General features: G+C 41.2%; 1 protein-coding gene across 1 annotated transcript in view; it reads left to right on the top strand.

Annotated features, from left to right (window-relative positions):
* Positions 1-25180, top strand: part of ENTREP2 (endosomal transmembrane epsin interactor 2) — an 878750-nt gene that overhangs the window by 463306 nt on the left and 390264 nt on the right. Inside the window, exon 3 of the mRNA XM_075855203.1 lies at positions 18799-18909. Coding sequence (XP_075711318.1) covers positions 18799-18909 — 111 coding nt within the window. The remainder of the gene's footprint in view (positions 1-18798; positions 18910-25180) is intronic.

Genomic DNA, 25180 nt, shown 5'->3' with positions numbered 1-25180 from the left:
AGCACCGGCCTCCGAAGCAAAGGAGCACCTAGCGGATTTTGAGCCCTCTTTTTTATTAGGCACCATGTCCGGTTTGAAGAGGTCTTGTGGTGCCAAAACATTGGAAACCCCCCAAAAGTGACCCCAATTTGGAAACTAGACCCCTTGAGGAATCCATTGTAGTTTTCTTGGGGTGCATGCGGCTTTTTGATCAGTTTTTATTCCATTTTTAGGTGGCGTGGTGACTAATAAACAGCAATTCTACTATTGTTTTTGTATACTTTTTTTTTTACAGCGTGCACCATGCGCTATAAATGACATATTCACTTTATTCTGCGGGGCGATACGATCACGTCGATACCAGATGTTTATAGTTTTTTTTTATGTCTTATGGCGTTTGCACAATAAAATACGTTTTGTAAACAATCATTCACTTTTTGTGTTACCTTATTCTAAGAGCCAGAACGTTTTTATTTTTCAATCAATAAAGCCGTGCGAGGACTTATTTTTTGCGTAACGAACTGTAGTTTCAATCAATACCATTTTTCGGTACATGCGACTTTTTGATCTCTTTTTATTCCATTTTTTGGGAGGTGAAGTGACCAAACAATTGTGATTGTGGTACGGTTTATTAATATTTTTTTTTACGGCATTCACCGTGCGGGATAAATAACAAAATAATTTTGTAGTTCAGGCCGTTACGGACGCGGCGATACCAATTATGTATAGTTTATTTGTTTGTTTATATATTTTTATTAATAATAAAGGAGTGATAAGGGAAAAAGTGGGACTTTTACTTTTATTACTTTTAAAACTTTTATTTTCTTATTTTTACACATCTTTTTTTAACTTTTTTTTTACTTTATTACTTTGTCCCACTAGGGGACATGAGGGCAGGAGGCCCTGATCGCTATTCTAATACACTGCACTACATGCGTAGTGCAGTGTATTAGAACTGTCAGCTACTCACTGACAGCAAGCATAGTGGGTCCTGACGTTGTCAGGACCCACTAGGCTTCCGTCTATGGCATAGCCGGACGCCATTGTTTGGTGTCCGGTTGCCATAGTCACCATCGCCGGCCGCTATCGTGTAGCAGGCCGGCGATGGCGGATTAACCCCTAAGAAGCCGCGATCGCTATTGAACGCGGCTTCTGAGGGGTTAATCGGCGGGGGAGCTCCGCGATCGGTCCCGGCACATTGAGCAGTGATAGTCTGCTGTCGGAAACAGCAGCTATCACAGCTCATGAACGCGCCCCGCGCGAACGGCGCCGTGTTTACTCCATGACCTACTATTAGGTCACTGAGCGCGAACGCTACAGTTAGCATGACCTAATAGTAGGTCATGGAGCGTTAAGGGGTTAAAGTAAGCAAAATATTTTCCATATTGTCATGCCCTTTTTATTTTCTTTCTTTAGACTGATTCAAATGATTTTTCTTTGCGTTCCTGTTTACATAACACTTAGGGTCCTTTTATACGGCCGTGAAAATGAGCGCTTGTTTGCTCCTTTCACAAGGAGCAATGATCGGTTATGTATGGGGATGATCGATCGCTACTATGAGCGATCCTCCCCATGTATTTGTATTATGTTGGAAGCACATCTCCCTGTTTACACAGTGAGATGTGCCGACTAACAACCATTTTATTGACCGCGTAAACAAGCAGAACAGCCGAGGAACAAGTGTTTGCTCGTTCATTGGCTGATCCATTGGCATAACTACCGCTGTAGCAGCCATTACTCGCAGAATGAGGGGGACCGTGCCACCAGCCGGCACGGCCTCCCCCATGCCCGGAGGAGTGGCTAGCAGCCGCTATGTCTGCTAGAGTAGTAGCGACGCCACATTCAATAGTGTCTGCGTCGTTCGGACGCAGATGGTATTGAGCACTATGACAGAGCAGGGAGGTATTTTGCTGCTCTGCCATAGGCTACTACTGTAACAGTGGCGTAGCTCTGGGGGTCTCAACGGTTGCAATTGCGACCGGGCCCTAAGCACAGGGCCCCCATAGCGCCACACCGCCGTACCCGCTTCCTGAATGCTGGAGCAACGGCTCCTTGCTCCAGCACTCACTTTGCCATGAGCGGCGCGGCGCAGGCAGGCGCGATGTAGTGACGTCATCGCCTGTCTGCAACGAGTCACTCACAGCACAGACCGGAGGAGAAGGATCCACCACCCGTGGTAACGGGGATAGGTAAGTAATTATGTTATTAGTTTTCTATTAGGCAGTATGGGGCATTATACTGGGTAAGGAAGGGGGGCCAATATGGTGGCAGCTTAGGGAGCATTTTACTACATGGGGCATTATACTGTATGGGTGGCATTATACTGTGGGGACAGCTATGGGTGACATTAGAAATCTATAGGAGGCATTATACTGTGGGGGCAGCTATAGGGGCATTATATTGTGGGGGCAGCTATGGGGGCATTATACTGTGGGGACAGCTATGGGGGCATTATACTTTGGGGGCAGCTATGGGGGGCATTATACTGTGGGGGCAGCTATAGGAGCATTATATTGTGGGGGCAGCTATGGCGAGCATTATACTGTGGGGACAGCTATGGGGGGCATTATATTTGTGGGGGCAGCTATGAAGGGCATTTAACTGTGTGGGGCATTATACTGTGGGGCAGCTATGGGGGCATTATACTATGTGGGGCAGCTATGTGGGCATTATACTGTGTGAAAGCAGCTATGGGGGGCATTATACTGTGTGGGGCAACTATGGGGGCATATATACTGTGGGGGCTGCTAAGGGGGGCATTATACTGTGTGGGACAACTATGGGGAGCATTATGCTGTAGGGGCAGCTATGGGGAGCATTATACTGTAGGGGCAGCTGTGGGGAGCATTATACTGTGGGGGCTGCTATGGGGGCATTATACTGTGTGGGGCAGCTATGGGGAGCATTATACTGTAGGGGCAGCTATGGGGAGCATTATACTGTAGGGGCAGCTATGGGAGTATTATGCCGTATGGGGTAATTTGTTTTGGCATTGTACTGCATGGGGGCATCTGTGTGGGCATTATACTGTATGGGGCATCTGTGTGGCTATTATACTGTATGGGACAACTGTGTAGGCATTATAATGTATGGGGCATCTGTGTGGGCATTATACTGTGTGGGGCATCTGTGTGGGCATTATACTGTATGGGGCATCTGTGTGGGCATTATACTGTATGAGGCATCTGTTTGGGCATTATACTGTATGGTGGCATTATACTGTATGGTGGAAGCTATGGGGGCATTATACTGTGTGGGGGGCAATATGGGAGCATGATACTGTGTGGGTTGAACCGGGTGAGTATGGGCGGGGATTGGGTAGGATTAGAGGCATGGCTTAAAAGAAAATAATTGTCGCTGCGCGCCGCATCAATTGTCTCTCTTTGTGATACTTGAAAGTATAGAACTGTCTACAGGGAGGGTGCATAGCATTGTATGGGGAGGCTGTATAGCCCTGTCTACACAGGGTGCTGTATAGCACTGTCTACAGGGGGGTGCTGTATGGCACTGTCTACAAGGGGGCTGTATAGCAGTGTCTACAGGAGGGGTCTGTATAGCACTGTCTATAGGAGGGGGCTGTATGGCACTGTCTACAGTGGGGCACCATCTACAAGGGCGGGCTGTGTGTGGCACCCGGGGGGGGGGGGCAGTCAGAAGTTTGCTATGGGGCCTAGTGTTTCCTAGTTACGCCCCTGGGCTGATCATTACCCTGTTTATACAGGGCAATGATTGGGAATGAACGTTTGTATCAACGCTCGTTTGCCTGATCATTAGCCCGTATAAAAGAGCCTTTATACTAGCTGTTATCTATCTTTGTTATATACTACAAAGCAAAACAAAAACTAATTACAAAATGCATGACAAATATATTCTAAAACAAAATAAATGTATATTGTAAATTAAAACATTACTACATACCTAAAATTTTTATCAAAATGTCAAATACCAAAAAAAATCATACAGTTTATAATAGTTCCATATAATTACTGTCTTATCCTGCCCAAGTAATAGTGTCATATTGTTCAAAATAACAGTGCCATGCAGTTTCCAAATAACAGTGCTATATAGTGCCCAAACAATACCACCACACTATCCAAAATAATGTCACATGTACCATTAAAAAATTAATAAATAAAATAAAATGATTGTTACAATTACATGTTCTGCCCAAATAAAGTGTTCTGGAAACCTTCATATAGCACACACCAGGCCAGATTAGCGCATGGTAACCACTAAAAGCATTGGTAAAATTGTTTCTGTATTGAGCAGCCAGGTGTTGCTAACAACAATAACAAAAAACACAATAAAATGTTCTGATAGCTTTGAAAGAAATGCCAATTGCTAGTTTGGCACTTTTACAAAAGAGTCCGGTCAGCGCAGCACATAACATTTAGGGACACTGGGCAGGAGTGCATTGGCAGGCAGTGTTTAGAACCATCCGCTTGTTCTGCTGGCAAAAATATGACATTTTTGTCTCCAGTGCCTCTTGCAAGATATTTCCCAGTTCAGATCCACATAATAATAATAAAAATATATTTGATTGACCAGATGGCTCTTTTTGCTTCTGCCTTTATTTCTGAGCTTTTAGTGTTTGCCAGATCGAGTTTCAGGAGATTTTCATACTATAGTGGAACAGTAGCCTTTGTAGTTGAGGTCCAATCTTTGTAAGCATAATTTAACCCAATATTTTATGTACCCTTTTAGCATCCCATCTGTTCCATTTTTGTGTACACTGCAGTTGGAATGCGCTTATTGTAGTATCAATGCCAAAAAGCTAAAGGTACATTTTATCAACATCTGGAAATCCCAAACTTTGTGGTAGCAATGAGATGGCCATATGTAGTTGGATTTTGACTGGCATATAAATAAGCAAGTGCAATGGTTTATTGTTTTCCTAATGTGCTCAGGAAGAAACCAGTCCACACGTTTTGTGTGTTGGTTTCTTATTTCAAGTAGCACATATTCATTATTGAAATGTTGGTTCAAATGGAAAAGGAATTAATTAATATAGGTCTACCAGAAAAGTGCATACACAAAAAGTAACTGGGGAGTGCAACAAGATATCAATGGGAGACGGGCAAAGTGGCAACAGGAGAGGACTCTCTGGGTTAAGAGAGAGAAGAAGAACCATTATCAGAGTACAACCGAGGTCATTTGTTCTAGCCATTTACATTCCTACATCAAAAACGTCTTAATTTGCAGGTAATTTCCATTGATAAGATAATAGGTATTTCAAATTATAACTAGTAGTTAAAGAGGCTCTGTCACCAGATTCTCAAATCCCTATCTCCTATTGCATGTGATCGGCGCTGCAATGTAGATAACAGTTTTGTTTTTTAAAAACGTTCATTTTTGGCCAAGTTATGAGCTATTTTATATACTGTATATGCAAATGAGCTTTGAAATGTCCAACTGGGCGTGTATTGTGTTTTTAACTGGGCATGTTTACGTGTATGACGCTGACCAATCAGTGACCAGTCAGTGTCATACACTCCTCTCCATTCATTTACACAGCACATAGTGTTTTTACTAGAACGATGTGCAGCCATATACACAAGTGTCCTGATAATGAATACACATGAAATCCAGCCTGGACGTCATGTGTATTCAGAATCCTGACACTTCTGACTCTTTTCTTTGAGATTTCCAGCAAGGGAAACGAAATCTCGTTTACCTCCGTAATCTCGCGAGATTACGCGTGACTTGCTGGAAATCTCACAGAAAAGATTCAGATGTGTCAGGATTCTGAATACACATGATGTCCAGGCTGGATTTCATGTGTATTCATTATCAGGACACTTGATTAACGTTAATCTCTGTGTATGTGGCTGCACATCGCTGCTGTGTAAATGAATGGAGAGGAGTGTATGACACTGACTGGTCACTGATTGGTCAGCGTCGTACACGTAGACACGCCCAGTTAAAAACACAATACATAACGGAAAAAAAACGCCCAGTTGTCCATTTCAAAGCTCATTTGCATATATATAAAATAGCTCATAACTTGGCCAAAAATGAACGTTTTTTAAAAAAAAACAAAGAAAAACGTTACTGTTATCTACATTGCAGCACCGATCACATACAATAGGAGATAGGGATTTGAGAATCTGGTGACAGAGCCTCTTTAATACTAATATTAAAGAAAACTCTATTCTTTGTTAATTTTGATGACCCTTATCTATTAACCAGAGTAATAGACCTACCATGGATTGCACATTAATTCCAAGGCAAACTTTATAACGCTTCATTTCTCAAGTGCAAGTGCTGCAGGGTCCCCCCACAGATTATACTGCAGCTCATTGCTGGGGATTCCAGCAGCAGGATATTCTGTGATTGACTAGCAAGAAACTCTTTAATATTTTCGTGTTAGGATTTCAAGTGAGAGTCATGTAACTTACTGTATTATATATCCAGACAGATGGAAAGTTAATCTGACATACGGTATTTCATTTTGATGGTGGGACCAGTTTTAATTTTTTTTTAAAGGTTTTATTATTATTTATAGGTTTTGTTTTTTCTTGAATTCAACATCCAACATTGGGAACCCAAAAAAATGTGGCAATTACAGATTAACCAGTAATACTAAGGCTAATATTACACAGCCTGATATGGGCCGTCTAAACGAGCGCCGATCAACGAAACAGCTCGTTGCTCTTTTGCTCTTTTCACACTGAGCAATGATTGGATATGTATAGGGACAAGCGCTCCTCACGCCGATCACTCTTCCCGATACATTTTCATCATGTCGGCAGCACCTCTACATGATTACACAGGGAGATGTTTTGCCGACAACAATGATTTTTAATTCTGCATAAAAGTCGATCAGCCGATGAACAAGAGTTTTCTCGTTCATCGGCTGATCGTTGCCCTTATTACACAGGGTGATGATAGGGAATGAGCGCTCATATGTAATAAGGCCTTAACTCATAGAAAAAGACATCAACTCAGTAAATAAGCTTATTTGGAGAGCAAACACCAAGAAAACAAGTCTTATGACACATAATGGTATGTACTGTATGTACAATAAACAATAAACTCCAACTGCATCCATAAATACATAGATGTAATTAATTTGATAAATCATTTAAATCTTGAAGAAGAGTACAAAACAGCAGTTTTTCTCTTCTTAAAGTAAGACTCTTTTTAATAACCATACATGAGTTCACATAAAACTTGCTCTAGATATGGTCAAAGAAGAATAGAGTCTCCTGTAACAGACAATATTTTGATTTGGTATTGATAGTGATGACTGGAGCAGAGCTGAAGTCCCAGGCAGAGTGCTAGTAAAGGCTCTGCTCTGGTACTCCAGCTCTGGGGAAGCCCCTGACATCACTGTCCATATACGGCTAGTAATGTCAGGGACAATGCCAGAGCGCTACTAGCACTCTGCCTGGGACACTGCTCTGCTCCTGAAAACACTATCCATATATGGACAGTGATGTCAAGGGTTTCCGCAGAGACAGAGTCCCGGAGCAGAGCCCCTCCTAGCACTCTGCCAGGGACTCCTTCTCTCCTCCTGACATTACTGTCTATATATGGACAATGATGTCACGGGCTTCCCCAGAGACCGAGTCCCGGAGCAGAGCCGCTAGTGCTCCGCCTGCGACTCCTTCTCTCCCTCTGACATCACGGTTTATATTTGGACAGTGATGTCAGGGGCTTCCCCAGAGACGGAATCCCGGTGCAGAGCCACTTGTAGCGCTCTGCCTGGGACTCCTTCTCTCCCCCTGGCATCACTGTTCATATTTGGACAATGATGTCAGGGGCTTCCCCAGAGACAGAGTCCCGGAGCAGAGCCGCTAGCACTCTGCCTGGGACTCCTTCTCTCCCTCTGACATCACTGTCCATATATGGATAGTGATGTCAGGGGCTTCCCCAGAGAGGGAGTCCCGGAGCAGAGCCGCTTGCGCTTTGCCTGGGACTTCTTCTCTCCTCCCAACATCACTGTAAATATATGGACAATGATGCTGTGATGATGGCAGCGACAGCACCCGGCAGCCGAGTGGGCCCCCCAAGGGTAGTGAGCCCGGGCACTTGCCCAGGTTCGCCGGGTGCTGACGCCGGCCCTGGGGTAAATGTAGAAGTAGAGATGAGTGAATTTCTCGAAATTCAATTGAATCAACGATCCGATTCAATCCGAATAGGTTCGCTGCGAATATGCAAGTTCCCCTGTTAGCCGTCTTACTCACTATTGTCTTCTTGGACTGTATCCAACTCCATTCAAGCTCTTAAACACCAAGCCAGCATTAGTAGTGTCATTCACTTACAGCATATCCCTCATTATTGGCTGTGCTAGAGTAAGAATAACCGCAGTGCATTCTTAGAAGACTGTCTGCAAGACATTATGGGGAAGCACACCCGAAGTTATGTGAACATTTTTCTATTTTGGAAAATGGCGGCCGGCGGACTGAATAAATTCATGTAGCATCTATTTGCTTATCTCTATGTATTAGTCTACTTTGCCTACATCATTGTTTCCCAACCTGTAGCTGTAGCATGTTTTGTAAAAGGGATTATCCTCATCCACCTGTTCCTTCCTCAACCAATTGTCATGTTTACTTCCAGGAGTCGTTGGGTTGTAATCTGGCACAAATGTGCCGATACAAGCAAATATTTATCATATACCTTTATGGGGTCTCCAATTACACACAAATTGTCCAATATTTCCCCCCAATGAACCAACTAGGTTGGGGAAACGCGTTGGGAAGGTTATGAAGTGTTTTGGTTGGGGTCATTTAATGCAATATTTGGTGCTAAAAAATTACACTTATTGTGTGTGATATAAATGTTGGTATCCCTGGAATTTGTCCATAAATGGTGTATGGTACCATGCCATCTAGATATCATTTTCTGGATACTCCAGGTGATTATTGTGGATTGCTTATTTGATTCAACCCTGGTTGTGTCAGTGGTATTTGTATTCAAAAATGTACCTAGAGTATTTTAATCTGAATAATGAATAAAGGTTATGTTTTATGAAAAGTTCCCTGTGATGCTACTTGTTTCTTTGAGGAATCCATATATTGATTTCAGTGATAATATATTTTGTACATAACAGCCCGTTTAACTAGTAGAAAAATGAATAGGTTTTTCAGCAGCTGCAGTGTGTAATATATAGTTCTCTGTACTAGCTCCTACAAAACAGCATATTACTCAACTCCGATATTGCAAGACTTCTATTAAAATTGAGGACATTTCAAATCCGTCAATAGTGGAATCTCCTTATTACTCTTCAAAAAAGAGGCTCTGCTGAAGCTATGGTGTCTATTATACGGAATAATGTACCACCTACTATAAATTCTAAACAATATTAGAAGTCACCTTTGAGGTCTTGGACCTGTATAAATGCACTTGCTCCGTGGCCTCGTGTTTTTATTTTGCCACAGAACTCCTTGGTGGCTTCTGATATTCTTACAATCTGCAGTAGGGGGTACAGTATCCCATATGGATATATATATATATACCAAAGACAAGAGAGCAAGTAACAGCACCAGGACTTCAGCGTTGGGGAGATGTTGGTTTATTCACCACCAGGTGGAAGAATGAGCAACGTTTCGGTTCACACCTGAATTGAATTGAAGTCCTGGTGCCGTTACTTGCTCTTTATTCCTGCTATTTCATTCCAAGGAGTTGATTCATCCTTATTATGCTAACGTGCACATGGCCTGATTTCCAGTCTACATTGAGTGCTGTGTTTTTTGCATCTATATATATATATATATATATATATATATATATATATGTGTGTGTATATATATATATATATATATATATATATATATATATATATGCAGAGGCTGGTTTGGCTGCTTATTTCCATATCACATAATATATATGTTTTTACAGCATTTCATGGGATGTGATTTGTATGAGACAGCCATACATTGCTGTACATACCATCATGCTTTAGACTTGTCTTATGACCGAATACACAATACACACACACACATAAACAAAAACAATGTACCAGCCAAAATGTGTTCCATGCTAATGTAATAAAGAAAAAAAACTGTATTGCAGTGATATGGATTGCATATGTACCTGCTAATTCTTAATAGCCTGCTTTTAGCAGGACCATAGCACACGGCATTGATTTACTAGCCCACATGAAGCATTCTCTTTAAATACAATGGTTAAACAACTCCTCCGTTTCTGAAATAAAACCCCCTACATAACTGTTCTTTCTTATCATAATGAAATACAGTGGTGTTCTTGGTTACTGCTGTAGGTGGCATGAAGAAAATTAGACCTCATTTATAACTTTGCTTTACAAAGGCGACTACACAAATGAAATAGATACATTAGCATGGGGCACCTTTTATAATTCAACTCAGATTGGCAAAGAACTTTGACATTACGTTCTTTTATTACAATGCACAAATGATATGATTTGGAAGCAACAAATGGAATAGAGGAGAGAGCCTTATTTTGGCAGCCAGCCACATGGTTAATGGCAGCCTCCGTTAAAACCATAAATGAAAGAAATTCCGTAAAAGAAGAAGGAAGCCTTTGTTCATAATTATCAAGGAGGCGAACGCTGATATTTATAATAAAAGTATAGGTTTAGCTTGTATTTTCTCAAATACCTTAACATTCTTTAAAATAAATGTATTATCTTTATAAATGCCTTACTTACTAGTATTAAGTCGTCTTTCTTGGATCTTGGATACTGGATTTTTTAAATGCAATATTTAGCTAAATGAACCCTTACTGCCAGGTTTTCCATTAGGCACAAGAGGCCTGTGCCTAAGGGCAGCTGCTCAGGGTCAGGAATGGATCATAGGTCATGCAGTGGGAGTTAATTCTGCAGTCTCCATGAAATATTTATTTATGTAATGTAGCTGTATTCTTGTGCAGGTAGGGGATTACGTGCTGTGCTGCACTCAGCTATGTTTGGTAAATGTTTGGGTGCTCATGGAGTACTACATGTCTCGCTTATGGTTACACTGGCCAATTGCAATTTAACCAGAGAGCAGTTTAAGATGACAGGTTGCGGAGATGTAAATTCGGAACTGCAAGATATGCAGTCAAATGGGCAGATTTACCAGGCAGTCAGAAGATGCACCAAATTTATCACAGTAGTGCATGCTGGATGATATATTTGGTGCATCTTAATTTGCTCAGAATTTTGTGCCAGATCTTTTTCACATTTAGGCACATTGTAAGCCATGCCCTTTTCTGCTAAGCCCCATTCCTTTTGTGAACTTTTTTTTTAAAGAGGCTCTGTCACCAGGTTATCAAATCCCTGTCTCCTATTGCATGTGATTGCCGCTGCAATGTAGATAACAGTAACGTTTTTTGTTTTTTTTTAAAAACGATCATTTTTGGCCAAGTTATGAGCAGTTTTATATTTATGCAAATGAGCCTTTCTAATGGACAACTGGGCGTGTTTTCTCTTATTTCCAACTGGGCGTGTATTGTGTTTGTAACATCTGGGCGTGTATTGTGTTTGTAACCTCTGGGCGTGTATTGTGTTTGTAACATCTGGGCGTGTATTGTGTTTGTAACCTCTGGGCGTGTATTGTGTTTGTAACATCTGGGTGTGTTTACTTGTTTTACTAGCTGGGCGTTGTGAATAGAAGTGTATGATGCTGACATATGATGCTGACAAACACTTCTATTCACAACGCCCGGCTAGTAAAACAAGTAAACACACCCAGATGTTACAAACACAATACACGCCCAGATGATACAAACACAATACACGCCCAGTTGGAAATAAGAGAAAACATGCCCAGTTGTCCATTAGAAAGGCTCATTTGCATAAATATAAAATTGCTCATAACTTGGCCAAAAATGATCGCTTTAAAAAAAAACAAAAAAACTTTACTGTTATCTACATTGCAGCGCCGATCACATGCAATAGGAGACAGGGATTTGATAATCTGGTGCCAGAGCCTCTTTAAGTGTCTAAAAGGTGCAGACATCTGTTCTAAAATGAAATGAGCTGTATTGTGGCACATTTTCCACACATTCTAGACGCGGACACATTAGTAAATCTGCCCCATAATGTCTCTAGCAATAGCTTAGGCTAGGTTCACATTTGTATTCGGTTTTTCGTTGTCATGCTCCGCCATATGCGCTTAACAATGAAAAAGACGGACGTGCTGAATCCGTCGCATGACGAACACTAAAGCATTGGACGGAACCTATTGACATTAACAATAATAATCTTTAGGGCCTGTTCACATCAGCATTGGCTTTCCGTTCATGGGTTCCGTTGCGTTCCAGAAAAAAACGGAAACCATCTTCAATGGAAGCATTACCATTGAAATCAATGGTAATGCAAACAAAAGCTATGGTTTCCGCTTGCCTTTCCATTCATGGGTTCCTCTGACGGAAAGCTGCAATGGAACACATGAACAGAAAGCCAATGCTGATGTGAACACAGCCTTTTTAATATAGTAGTGCCAACATATTCCGTAGCACTTTATAATTCAGAGGCTACATTTAAAGACAATATCAGACATCACTTAGTAACAAAACTAATGAACAATTCAAAAGAGAACAGAGGACCCTGCTCGCAAGAACTTTCAATCCATGAGGAAATAAGGGAGGCACAAAATGTAAAAAATGCTTGTTCAGTATAAGGTTGTCACGAATTTGGACTTCGATACCGATACTTCATGTAGTATTGCGATTCTCAATACCAAAACAATACTTTGTCAACAATAAAATAAAAAATTCTTCCGTTTTCTGATGTGAGGCACGTGGTGTAATTAATTAGGAACCACCACGTGTCTCACATTAATAGTAATTAGTTATAATGGACAACATTGGGTTAATGTGTGAGGTACATGATGAGGTTAATTACTATTAATGTGAGGCACATGGTTCAAAATTGATAATACCTCGTGCCTCACATTAATAAGTGAAAGATTTTATTTTATTTTTTTCAGTGTACACATCATAAATGATGCTATACATTTGTTGTTCAGGTTATTATGGTCGCAACGATATTGAATATGTTTATATTTTATGTATTGAAAATTTTATTTTAATCTTTATTGTAAAAAATGTGTATGCAGATTTTGTTTTACAGTTTTTTTTATGTAACATTATTTTTTTTTACGTTTACTTTTTTTTTACTTTTCTATTTTTTTAATTTAATGTACTGGCATATATCTATATGCCAATACATTAACCTGTGTACTGATAGTACACAGGCAGTTGTTAGGACATACCGAAGTTTGCCCTAACAACAAGAAATATGGTCAGACAGCGCTGGGGTCCCTCAATGGACCCTAGGCTATCTGCCCATATATGGTATGTCCCTCGATCCCTGTGACGCGATACAAGGGGTATCCCCCTTCTTATTTTCCTCTTGAATGCTGTGGTCAGGTTTGATCGCGGCATTCAAGGGAATAGCGGTGGAGATCAGAAGTTTGTCTGATCCTCGCCATTAGATCGGGCCTGCAGCTGTGTATTACAGCCATTGCCCCGCTCCTGATCGCGTGCACACTTGTGCACGCATGGTCAGCATGATGTGATGCTGCCGGCGCTGCAGTATTGAGCGGTGGGCACTGAAAACAGAACATGGGGGTATTTTGCAGTGCGCCCGCCATGTTCTCTGTCTTCAGGGCCGGCGCTGCCACTCGTTAGTGTAGCGCTGGCCTCATCACAGCTTGCTACTGACTAAATTCATGTGTTACGATACTAAGCTGTGTGGCCGTACAGCTTAGTATCGAAATACATGAATTAACGGAATTGAACCGTTTGAGGGTGCACAACATCAATAGTATCAATAGTATCAATATTTTGATGCATCATGCAACCTAAGTTCAGTACAATGGTCCAGCCATCTTTTATACATATGAGGTAGTACACATAAAGCTGCATGAGCCGGTCATCATTCAGTATCTGTGTATTGAATGTTGCCGACTGGCCGGGGATTCTGCTCCAGGAGTAGTCACTGATGTCACTGTCCATATATGGACAGTAATGTCAAGGGCTTCACGAGCACAGCGCTTAAAAGCGCTGTGCCCGGAGAGGCCTCGGTGAGAAGAGGAGCTCCCTCTGCTCACCCGCTCTGAACTAATTCTGAAGCAGGCAGCAGATGGTTCCCTGCTTCAGAATTAGTTTGACAGTGGGACATACCGCCGGCCGCCCAGGAAGAGCGGGACATACCGCCCGGAATCCGGGACTGTCCCGCTGAATCCGGCATGGTTGGGAAGTATGCTGGTGCAGCAGGAGAGTAATATTGGAAACGGGAGTGGGATATTCGGATTATGGAGGATGTTAATCTAAGTTCGTTGACAGAACATAGATCATGGGTAGGGTGGTAGCCAGAGATGAGGGAGGAGTTTTAAGGGGTTCCATTGCATTTCCATCATGGTGTCTGTCGTTTTACTGGGGGGAAAAAAAGGATTTCTGTCATTTTGGATCGGATCTGCAACAGAGGCGCCTAACTCCCACACTTATGTGAACGCATATGTGAACACAGCCTTATATCTGAAAAATCCTTGAAAGCGCATTTAGAAAAAAAATTGCGTTTATAAACAATGTTTTCTTTGAGATCTAATTAAGAAACATCCAAGAAAGCAATTATTACACACCTAAGTGTGGCGGGAAAAAAATAAATGTGGAAGATTTATACTGGAAACTATTTTCTCTCCACCTATCATTTATTTCCCTGCCCATAGGGAACGGGATAGGATCATTTCATTACAGGACCTCTAGCAGCGAAGGTGCTATTAATATGATACTCTTGCATTTAATCATGCAAAACTATATTCTGATTTGAAACCACAAATAATTTATTTGAGTGAATAATGCATTCACATATAAATAATAATAATAATAATGATAATAATACCTTTTAAAAAATGAAGTAGTAATGTAAGCATTCCAATACCATATCACCATTTTTTCTTTATTGTGCAGTCCCTTTTCACACTGATCCTTTATTATATATCTATATACAATTTATTCTAACATATTATAAACACGGAGACAGAGAAGTAAGGAATAATGCCTACCAAATGGAACTACAATAGTAAACTCTGGTCTCATTGGTTGGATCTGTCTGTTTCCACAATTTTTCTTTATCCAGTTAATAGGAAGTTTATTTTTTTGGACACATGTTGAAAGGGTTGTCTCATAAAGATAACCACTCTCCATATGCCCTTCATGGGCATATGGACATCATAGAAGTCGTCCCACCCTTCGGTACCCCCTTTTACGAGCCAGAATGGAGTGGTTCTGTGTAACAGCAGCTACCGCTCAGCCAATTGGACTCTTAACATATATTACATGGTCAAAAGTGGCTTCCCCTGGCAATAACTAGGGTCATCGTCAGTGGTTAGAGATGCTGTCCGGCTCCCATCTAAAGAGGGGTTGTCTTTTTGAGACAATCCCTTTAGCTATCCCAGTGTACTGGGCAATTACATTATTAGCAGTTCCTTAAAGGAATTGTCTTGTTTGAAAACCCATTTTATATACCCTATTAGGGAATTCTGAGTTAATAGAGTGGAGAGTAGTTACAAAGAGTGCCTCTTGCTCTGGAACACCTGTCCTGTCCTGCATTAACAGACAAACCATTGATGTAATGTGTTATGCTTAATTTTCCCTGTGGTGGTGCTGCAGGGTAATTTAATCGCTGGTGACTACAGCAGGGAAACACTTTGTGACCTACTTATTGTCAAAGGACCCTTCTAGCAAGTATAAGAGAACATTTTAATATAACTCAACTACTGCAAAGTGAAAGTCTTAGTCCAGTGTTTCAACAGAACCCTGGTGTTCTTTAGAACCTGGTCATATTTTTTTTCAGAACACAGCAGCAGCAGCCAGAGCTGTCCCTTTTATAGTAGGGATGGCAGATTTATTCATAAAGATGCTTGGCATGCAGGCAAACCAGTTAACAACTCTTGGCTGGCTAGACCAGAGCATTGCCCATTAATCAAATGCTTTCCTGCCCCCACACCAAGTTCTATTCCTTGAGGTAAATAGGCAGTAATTCTTAATCTTTTGCCATGATGAACCTTTTTTCTCTAAGGCCCCTGCACTCGACCGCGCCCATAATCACTGTCCGTGACTACGGGCACAGCCGGCCACGGACAGCCACGTGCTCCCATATAAAGTATGTGAGCATGGTCTGTAAATAGGAAAAAATAGGATATGTCCTATCTTTTGCGCCACGGACACCTTCTCGTAAATATATGGGAAGGTGTCCGTTAGCCATAGAAATTAATGGGTACTAAATCTATGGTCGTGTGCATGGGGCCTTAGCCAAACATAATGTATAATGCCAATATAATGGAGACTTAAAATAAAAGTATTAGACGGTTTTATGCATTGAGGTCTCATATACAGATGTAGCCAAGTTTATCTTTATAACTTGCTGCAGCGTGATACCACACAGCAAAAGCCATTGAAAAGTCATTGAAAAAGTCAAGTTAAAGTTTCTTGACACTGTATTTAATGCGTTAAAAGTCAAGATAAAGAAGGCTACATCTGTAATAGATCAATAAATATCTTTCATCATTGTTATATAGAATTTTTACATGAAGTATATATGTGCTGCTATTTTCACATGTACATTAGCAGTGTACAGATATAGCCATGTTGAATTTGTGATTTATAAATTTTTTGCTCCGTTTTAAGACAAAGTTTAACTTCAGTTGAATGCACCCCCAGCTTTGTCGATCTCTTTGTATAGGATGAACATGATACGTGTGTTTTGTACATAAATGAGTTATCAATTGAACAGCGATATGCCATAGTCGCTTTGAGAATGCAGGGCATAGTCTGCGGGAAATTGCTCATTTGACACATGGTGTTCAATTTACCCTCAAGAAATACGCTAAAACAAGAGTGTACGTGACCGACTACGACCTTGACAACCTCGAGTGACCGCAAAACAGGAGGACAAATTTATCAGAGTGTGTTCCAAACGGGACAGATTCTAAACAGTTCGTCAGATCCGTGCTGAAATGACGGAAACAAAGAAGAAAAGCATGTCAATCGTGACTGTCAAACGCCACCTAGTAGCTAGTGGCTTGAAGAGATGTATTGAGAACTGAAAACCATTGCTTAGGCCCATTAATGAAAAGAAGAGGCTATTGTAGGATAATTACTACTTTGAGAGAAAAATTTAAGGATGTCAAGGCTTAAAGGTGCATTCTGGTTACAATAAGTTACCTCCTATCCATAGGGTAAGGGGTAACTTGCTGATCGTTTGGTGTCCGACCACCACGGTTTACGAAAAAGGGGGTCCAGAACCCCTCGTTTGAACAGAGCGGCAGGTCGCTCATGCGCACTGCCGCTTCATTCATTCTCTATGGCAGCTCCGGAAAAAGACAAGCACTGCACTTGGCTATCTCCGCCAGCTCCTTTAGAGAATGAATGGAGCGGCAGTGCGAATGAGCGACCTGCCGCTCGGTTCAAACTAGGGCTTCGGGGTCCCCATTCTCGTAAACGGGAGTCCGAGCTGTCGGACACCCACCGATCAACAAGTTACCCCTTACCCTACGGATAGGGGGTAACTTGTTTTAACCGGAATAACTCTATAATTCATTTGTAAACAGTGTTCATGATACAAAACATTTTTATTTGCCGTAATACAGTAAGTCCATATTCATCACAAACTAGCTTCTTTCATTAATTTCCAAAAAAAGATGATCTGGGTGGTGTATTGAAATTACTAAGCAGTGGTGTATATATAATATAATATAATATAATATATTGTGTATCAACATATTCGTGTATATGTAAATAGCACCAGAAAGCAGCCACAGTCTACAAGTCTTGTGGAACGAATGATGAAATCATGTACTATATATTACAAACCTAGTCAACATTTAGGGCTCTATAGAACCTGTTTAAGACCTAGCTTTACTAACACACCTCATAAAGAAAGATGAGATAAAGCAGTATGACTATACCAGACTAATATAACACATTTTGACCATCTCTTTGTTCAGACAAAAGCTATAGACATTTGGTAGAGTACAGTGACTAATAATGTATGAAAGCCGGTACCACATGAAATGGCTAGCATTTCATAGTATGTTCCGGAATATTCCTATTACATCAAGTAAAAACAGATGTATGGCTCATTAATACATTTTATAACTGAAATGTTATGATTCAGTATCAACCAGTGCAACAGGTCACATCTGTATCTTGATACAGAATAGCTATTTAGCATCTCAGTCCATTACCGAAATGCTTGTAGATTTAGACTGTTCATAGAGACACACGCAGACTACAATTTAGTACAAAGGCAAGCAAAGCTCTTAGCATTGAAATGGGTATAAATCAGATGCTCTGTCTTTTTCTGCCTTTCTAACAACATTATAATATTAGTAAGGCATTTCAGGACTTACATGCAAATGCAAAAGTTTTTCCTTTATACATGTGAATTTTAAGTAACCAAAGCAGGACTGGAAGCATAGGGAGAATTAATCAACCTTTCTACGCCAGTTTTCTGGCGTAGAAAAGTCGCAAAGTTCCAAAAATCACAATTTGCATTGAAAATTTTGAGTTTTGGCCATTTGACGCTGCCCTTGCCACTTTTAGGGAAAGGGGGCTTGGCTTTACAAAAATGTATTCTAAATTCCGGCAGCAAACTGGTGCAAATTATACGCAAATCTACGGCAGTTCCTAGCTGGGGCACAGCATGTTATCTCCCTACTTGATTAGACAACCCGATTAGACACAAAAATATTTATATATATATATATATATATATATATATATATATATATATATATATATATAGACTGAGACGCTACTTCCACTTTGTTGCAGTTTTCTTTAGTGTTAGCACAAGATACAAGATTCTGTTTTACTAATTCGCAGTTTGTGATTTATTTTCAGATAACCTTTTTTATGCTGCTGTCTGCTGTTTGTGTCATGCTCAACTTGGCTGGATCCATTCTGTCTTGTCAAAATGCTCAGCTAGTCAGTTCTCTTGAAGGCTGTCGACTGGTAAGTACCTGCATTGTGACCTATATTGACCTGAATATAACATTATATTTTTTGCACTATTAACTTTTCAATTGGAAAATTGCATACAGCATGTAATGAACACATTTAAAGTTTGTGTAAAATTATGGTTTAGGGTTGTTTAGTTTAAAAAAATAAGACGGCTGAGCGGTTATCTTATAACTATGTATAAATATATAAAAAAAATCAATACAGATCGCTCTCTCTCATGATCTATTTATACCCAGGACTGTAACTTTAACAAAGTGACATCCTCTAGAGGAAAGAAGGTTTCTATACAAACATAGAAGGGGATTCTTTACTGTAAGAGCAGCGAGAAGATGGAACTCTCTGCCAGAGGAAGTTGTGTTATGATAAATTCACTGAAAGAGTTTAAAGGAGGCCTGGATGCCTTTCTTGAGTGTAATGATATTACAAGTTTTGTTTACTAGATTACTGTGGATGGGTAGTTGATCCAGGGATTTATTCTGATTATTGCCATGCTAGAATCGGGAAGGAATTTAACTTTAGGATGAGGAAAATTGGCTTTTGCCTCATGGGGTTTTTGCTTTCCTTTGGATCAACATTGCAAAATAATAGGCTAAACTGGATGGAAATATGTTTTTTTCAGCCTTACTAACTACTATACTACATACTTTATTATGATATTTTTCCAGTAATAAAAACAAGTTTTTCTACTAGTTCACAGAAAAACTTTACTTTCAAGGATAACAAGTGTCACAAAGTAAGCGGTACAGTACATGATTTGACTTGGCACAGTCCCTCTGTACCAGCATGGACTAGGGGCCTTCTAAGAATACAGATATGGCCACACGAGACTGCTTCAACTTTTAATTAATTTGACAACCTATGCACTCTTCCAGGCACTTGAACTGAGGAAGTCGTTTACAACTGTGGTCAGGGGAGTCAATCTCACAGGTGTCCGACCTGAATCTATGTACGGTGTGTGAGCATTCCACTTTTGCTCTCCGTCTGCAAGTCACTGTGGTGCTCGCTCCTACCTTGGCAGAATATGGCACGATTGCTCCTTGTGATGGGTAGTCACTACCTTCTTCCCAGATCCCCTCAGCAGTCAATGGTTGCAAGACAGGTGACCTATTTGTAGGCCCTACAGAAAACCTGACTGAGATTTTACAGTATAGCATCCCTTAACAGCAACATGAAAGATACTTCTACTATGCAGCCAGAGCACAATCTGTCTCGATATCTTGTTTTAAAGGACCATTTAATTTCCACACACTATAGAGAGCCAGAAAGTCCAGGATTCCTCCCTCACTGTGTTACCAGGAGCTCCTCAAAAAATGACACCTCACCAACTGTCACTGGCTCCAGAGAACGCCTCCCCATAGCTCCTCCCCTTTCACTCCGCCCACACCACTAATGTTAAACACAGAGGGGACACACAGAGGGGACACACAGAGGAAGCAGATGAGGGGCACACAAACCACATCACCACAGACAGCAGGCACACAAGCGGACATTTATTATTGATGTACGGCATATTCACCTTACAAGGACACAATGCTTCTACCTTAGTATAAGATCACTTGAATTATGTCTGTAGAGCAGAAATCCTCTGCAACGCCGCTTGCCACAGCTGATTGGCTGTTCATATGTACCTTGTTCCTAGTGGAAAAGGAGATCAGCTTGGGAGCATGTTGGGGCATGTAGGTACTGTGGCTGTCACTTGGGACTTTGGGGCGGTAGCTGTATGGGACTCCTTGGCTGGAACTATATAGAGGCACTGTAACTTTCACTATATGGGGGCTGTGTAGGTGACAATATATTGGGGCTCTGTTGTTGCCAATGTATAGAATTTATGTGGATGTCCCTGTTATGATGTTGTAGAGGTTCAGTCAGCACTAGGAGTAGTCGGATGCACGAGTAGGGTCCCAAACCGTATATAGAAAATAGAAGTACTCAGCACACCAATTGGAGTAAAATTTTTCGTTTTTAATATTCAGAAATGCCAGTTATTGTAATTGTCCCTGTTATGATGGCACTGTTATGTTCTTGTGTTCCCTGACATTGCTGGTACTGCAGCTCAGCAGTATGGTGGTATGGAATTAGGTTTATGGCATGGGCTGGGTGGTTAGAAAGGTATCATCGGACAATTATCACTTCCTACTACAAAAGTCTAATGTGTATGATGTCAGTCAGACAGATTTAAACATGCCCAATCCTTTTTTCCCCAACGGGTGAAAATAGAACATGTTGCATGTGTAGGGTAAGTTCACACAGAGTCTTTTACAGGCAGAAAAATCTGCCTCAAAATTCCTTCAGGAATTTTGAGGCAGATTTTGACCTGCTTGCACTTTCTGTGGTGCGTTTTTTGCTGCATTTTTCAGCCACGGCCATTGGGCGTCACGGGCAAAAAACACTGCGAAAAACGCTTTGTCTGCCTCTCATTGATGTCAATGGGAGGTTAGAGACATAAACGCGGGAGGAAAGAGAGTGACACTTTTTTTTTCCACAAGCGTTTGAAATCAATAGGAGGCGATTTTGGCCATTTTTGGGCGCGGTTTCAGACGCGGCCTCCGCATCAGAAACAGCGGCAAAAAACTCTGTGTGAACTAGCCCTAAGGGTATGTGCACACACAAAATCAAAAAGGTTGCGTTTTTCGCTGCCTTTTTAACATGCACTTCTTTTTTACGGACGTTTTTTACGCGGCCGTTTTGAAAAAATACACCGTCGGAACAGAACGCCGTTTTCCCATTGAAATCAATGGGCAGATGTTTGGAGGCGTTCTGCTTCCGAAAAACGGGCGAAAACGCTCCGTGTGAACATATCCTAAAAGTGCAGCTGTTAAAAAATACACTGTTTACAAAGACACTACGTGTATGGCTGCATTAAATATTAACTCTGTATACAGGAACTTGTATATACAGAGCATATATGATCATGTAAACAAGTCTAATACTAATACTGCCATTGCAATGATTTGAATGACAGTACATTTATCTTAAATTTGACAGTGATAATAATTTATTTAGTTATTTTTTATTTACCATCAATTGCACGCGACAGAAAAATAAAATGTTCTGTACGTTTCTCTACATTTTCAGAACATTTTAACTCCTATACGTTCTAATACTTTTAGGGGATTACGCAAAGCATTTGTGTAATGCAGAAGACAAGTTAACAACAGAAACATAATAACATGCAGTACTGACAGAAATACAATAGCCTGCCCCTTGTGAGTACAGTCGGTAAAATGTGTTACATCTAGCTCTAGTGTGCTAGAATAACTGTGTCCAGCAGACAAATGAGGTAAGAGACCCGGAGGCCTCTGTGGTTTATATTTAGCAAAGTGTGCTGGCAAAGCACCAAGCTCTAACACACTCGAAGTCTTTTAAACAGTAGGCCATCCCTCTATACTTCACTTATTTCCCGTTTTATTCCTTAAATTCCTTATAATACACTTAGTAAAAAAAAAATATTTTATTGCTTATAGATTGTGCCAGATCACTGCACATGTAAAAGGTATTTAACCTATTTTTTATATACACAGAGTAAAATATGGATTTACTGATTTACCACTATTTTTATGTCCCCTAAAAGATTTTTATGTCATATTGGCTGTTTCCCATTGACTTTAATGGAAATTGTCCATGCTTGTACACCAATTCTCCACCCCTTTTTTTTTTATTTGGTAATTGCTAAAAATTTACTGTAGCATTTTATATGTATATGTTTTTGAGGCTGTACTTATATATTAGGTTATCACATTTACAGCAATTCCTATATTTACTTTTCTATAGGAGCTGCTGTCTTTTTAGGAGTGTTCTGATAATTTAGCTAGGGTTCTTATGTGGTTTATTTTCATCACACAGTCTATGCATGCTCATATAGCAGCAGAAAGTTCTTCCTTTGCAGTGTCTTCTTGTAACAGAAGTTATGTGACTTATGTTTCCTTTACTACACATATCATTTGTGGTATTAGATAGGATATCAGATTAGCAGAGAGCAGCGATAGTCTCTTGTTCAACCATACAACTATAGTTTAGATTATAGAGTTAAAAAATAAAAGGAAGAATGAAATGTAACTTTTGGAAGTGGATATATTGGCAGGTATTGCACAATGTTGCAATTTTGTTTTTTATAGATTTTCTTTTATAGATTAGATATTTTTAGATGCTACCAGCTATACTGCCCAAAGAACAATACCAGCCACAGTGTCCCACATAGCAATGCCACCAGATACACCACCCCATAAGGGTATGTGCACACGAGAGCTGTCTTTTACTTCTGAAAAGACAGACTGTTTTCAGGAGAAAACAGCTGCGTCGTTTCAGACGTAAAAGCTCCTCCTCGTATTATGCGAGGCGTCTGTGACGCTCGTAAATCTTGAGCTGCTCTTCATTGACTTCAATGAAGAACGGCTCAAATTACGTTGCAAAGAAGTGTCCTGCACTTCTTTGCCGAGGCAGTCAATTTACGCGTCGTCGTTTGACAGCTATCAAACGACGACGCGTAAATGACAGGTCGTCAGCACAGTACGTCGGCAAACCCATTCAAATGAATGGGCAGATGTTTGGCGATGTATTGTAGCCCTATTTTCAGGCGTAAATCGAGGCATAATACGCCTCGTTTACACCTGAAAATAGGTCGTGTGAACCCAGCCTTACAGTGTGTAACAGTGCAAGTCATTTACACTGCTCCAATAACAGAGCCAGCAAGCCACATAGTTAGGGTATGTTCACACGTGCACGTCCGATACATCTGAAATTATGGAGCTGTTTTCAGGCGAAAACAGCTCCTGAATTTCAGACGTAATTGCAAGTACTCGCGTTTTTCGCTGCGTCTTTTACGGACGTAATTGGAGCTGTTTTTCATTGGAGTCAATGAAAAACTGCTCCAAAAACGTCCCAAGAAGTGTCCTGCACTTCTTTGATGCGGGCGTATTTTTACGCGCCGTCTTTTGACAGCGACGCATAAAATTACACCTCGTCTGAACAGAACATCGTAAAACCCATTGCAAGCAATGGGCAGATGTTTGCAGACGTAATGGAGCCGTCTTTTCAGGCGTAATTCGAGGTGTAATACGCCTGAATTACGTCTGAAAATTGGTTGTGTGAACATACCCTTACCATTAGGGCATGGCCCCACGTGGCGGATTTCTTCCGCAACTGTCCGCATCAATGCCGCACAGAATCTGCGTTGCAGATTCTGTGGCGGATCTGCCCAAAATTGGCATTAAATTGATGCGGACTAGCCGCTGCGTATTGAGGTGAAAGTACTTCCCTTCTCTCTATCAGTGCAGGATAGAGAGAAGAGACAGTACTTTCTCTAGTAAAAGTAAAAGAATTTCATACTTACCGGCCATTGTCTTGGTGACGCGTCCCTCTTTCGGCATCCAGCCCGACCTCCCTGGATGACGCGGCAGTCCATCTGACCGCTGCAGCCTGTGACTGGCTGCAGCCGTCACTTAGGCTGAAACGTCATCCTGGGAAACCACACTGGAGGAAGAAGCAGGGAGTTCTCGGTAAGTATGAACTTCTATTTTTTTTACAGGTTGCTGTATATTGTGATCGGTAGTCACTGTCCAGGGTGCTGAAACAGTTACTGCCGATCGCTTAACTCTTTCAGCACCCTGGACAGTGACTATTTACTGACGTCGCCTAGCAACACTCCCGTAATTACGGGTGCCCGTAATTATGGGTGCACACACATAGTCACCCGTAATTACGGGAGCCCCATTGACTTCCTCAGTCTGGCTGTAGACCTAGAAATACACATAGGTCCAGCCAGAATGAAGAAATGTCAAGTTAAAAAACCAATACGCTCCGCAGCACACATAACATCTACATTACATCTGCGGACTTCATTGCGGAACTTAGAATCTCCATTGAAGTCAATGGAGAAGTTCCGCAATGAGTCCGCAACCAGTCCGCCACACGTCCGCAGCAACCATTGTATGCTGCGGACACCAAATTCCCGCACCGCAGCCTATGCTCCGCAGCAGAATTTTCCGCATCGTCTAAACGAACACTACTAAAAAGCAGTGGAAGGCAATGGAGAAACGGGTCCGCTGCGGAGTGTCTGCAGCGGAATTCCAGAGCAATCCCGCTACGTGGGGCCTTGCCCTTATAGTTCTGGATAGCCCAACTATCTCACTGAAAGTGACAGTCAGACATAGTGCCTTCAAAATATCAGTCACTTGCTCCAATGCTGCTCTCCTCTTCCACAGGTAGAAAGTTGTAAATGTATACAGGTCTATGACCGACATATAAGGCCCCATGCACACGACCG

The sequence above is a fragment of the Rhinoderma darwinii genome, chromosome 3 (assembly GCF_050947455.1).
Source record: "Rhinoderma darwinii isolate aRhiDar2 chromosome 3, aRhiDar2.hap1, whole genome shotgun sequence".
NCBI classification, from domain to species: domain Eukaryota; kingdom Metazoa; phylum Chordata; class Amphibia; order Anura; family Rhinodermatidae; genus Rhinoderma; species Rhinoderma darwinii.
This window is presented reverse-complemented; position numbering and strand designations above follow the sequence as displayed.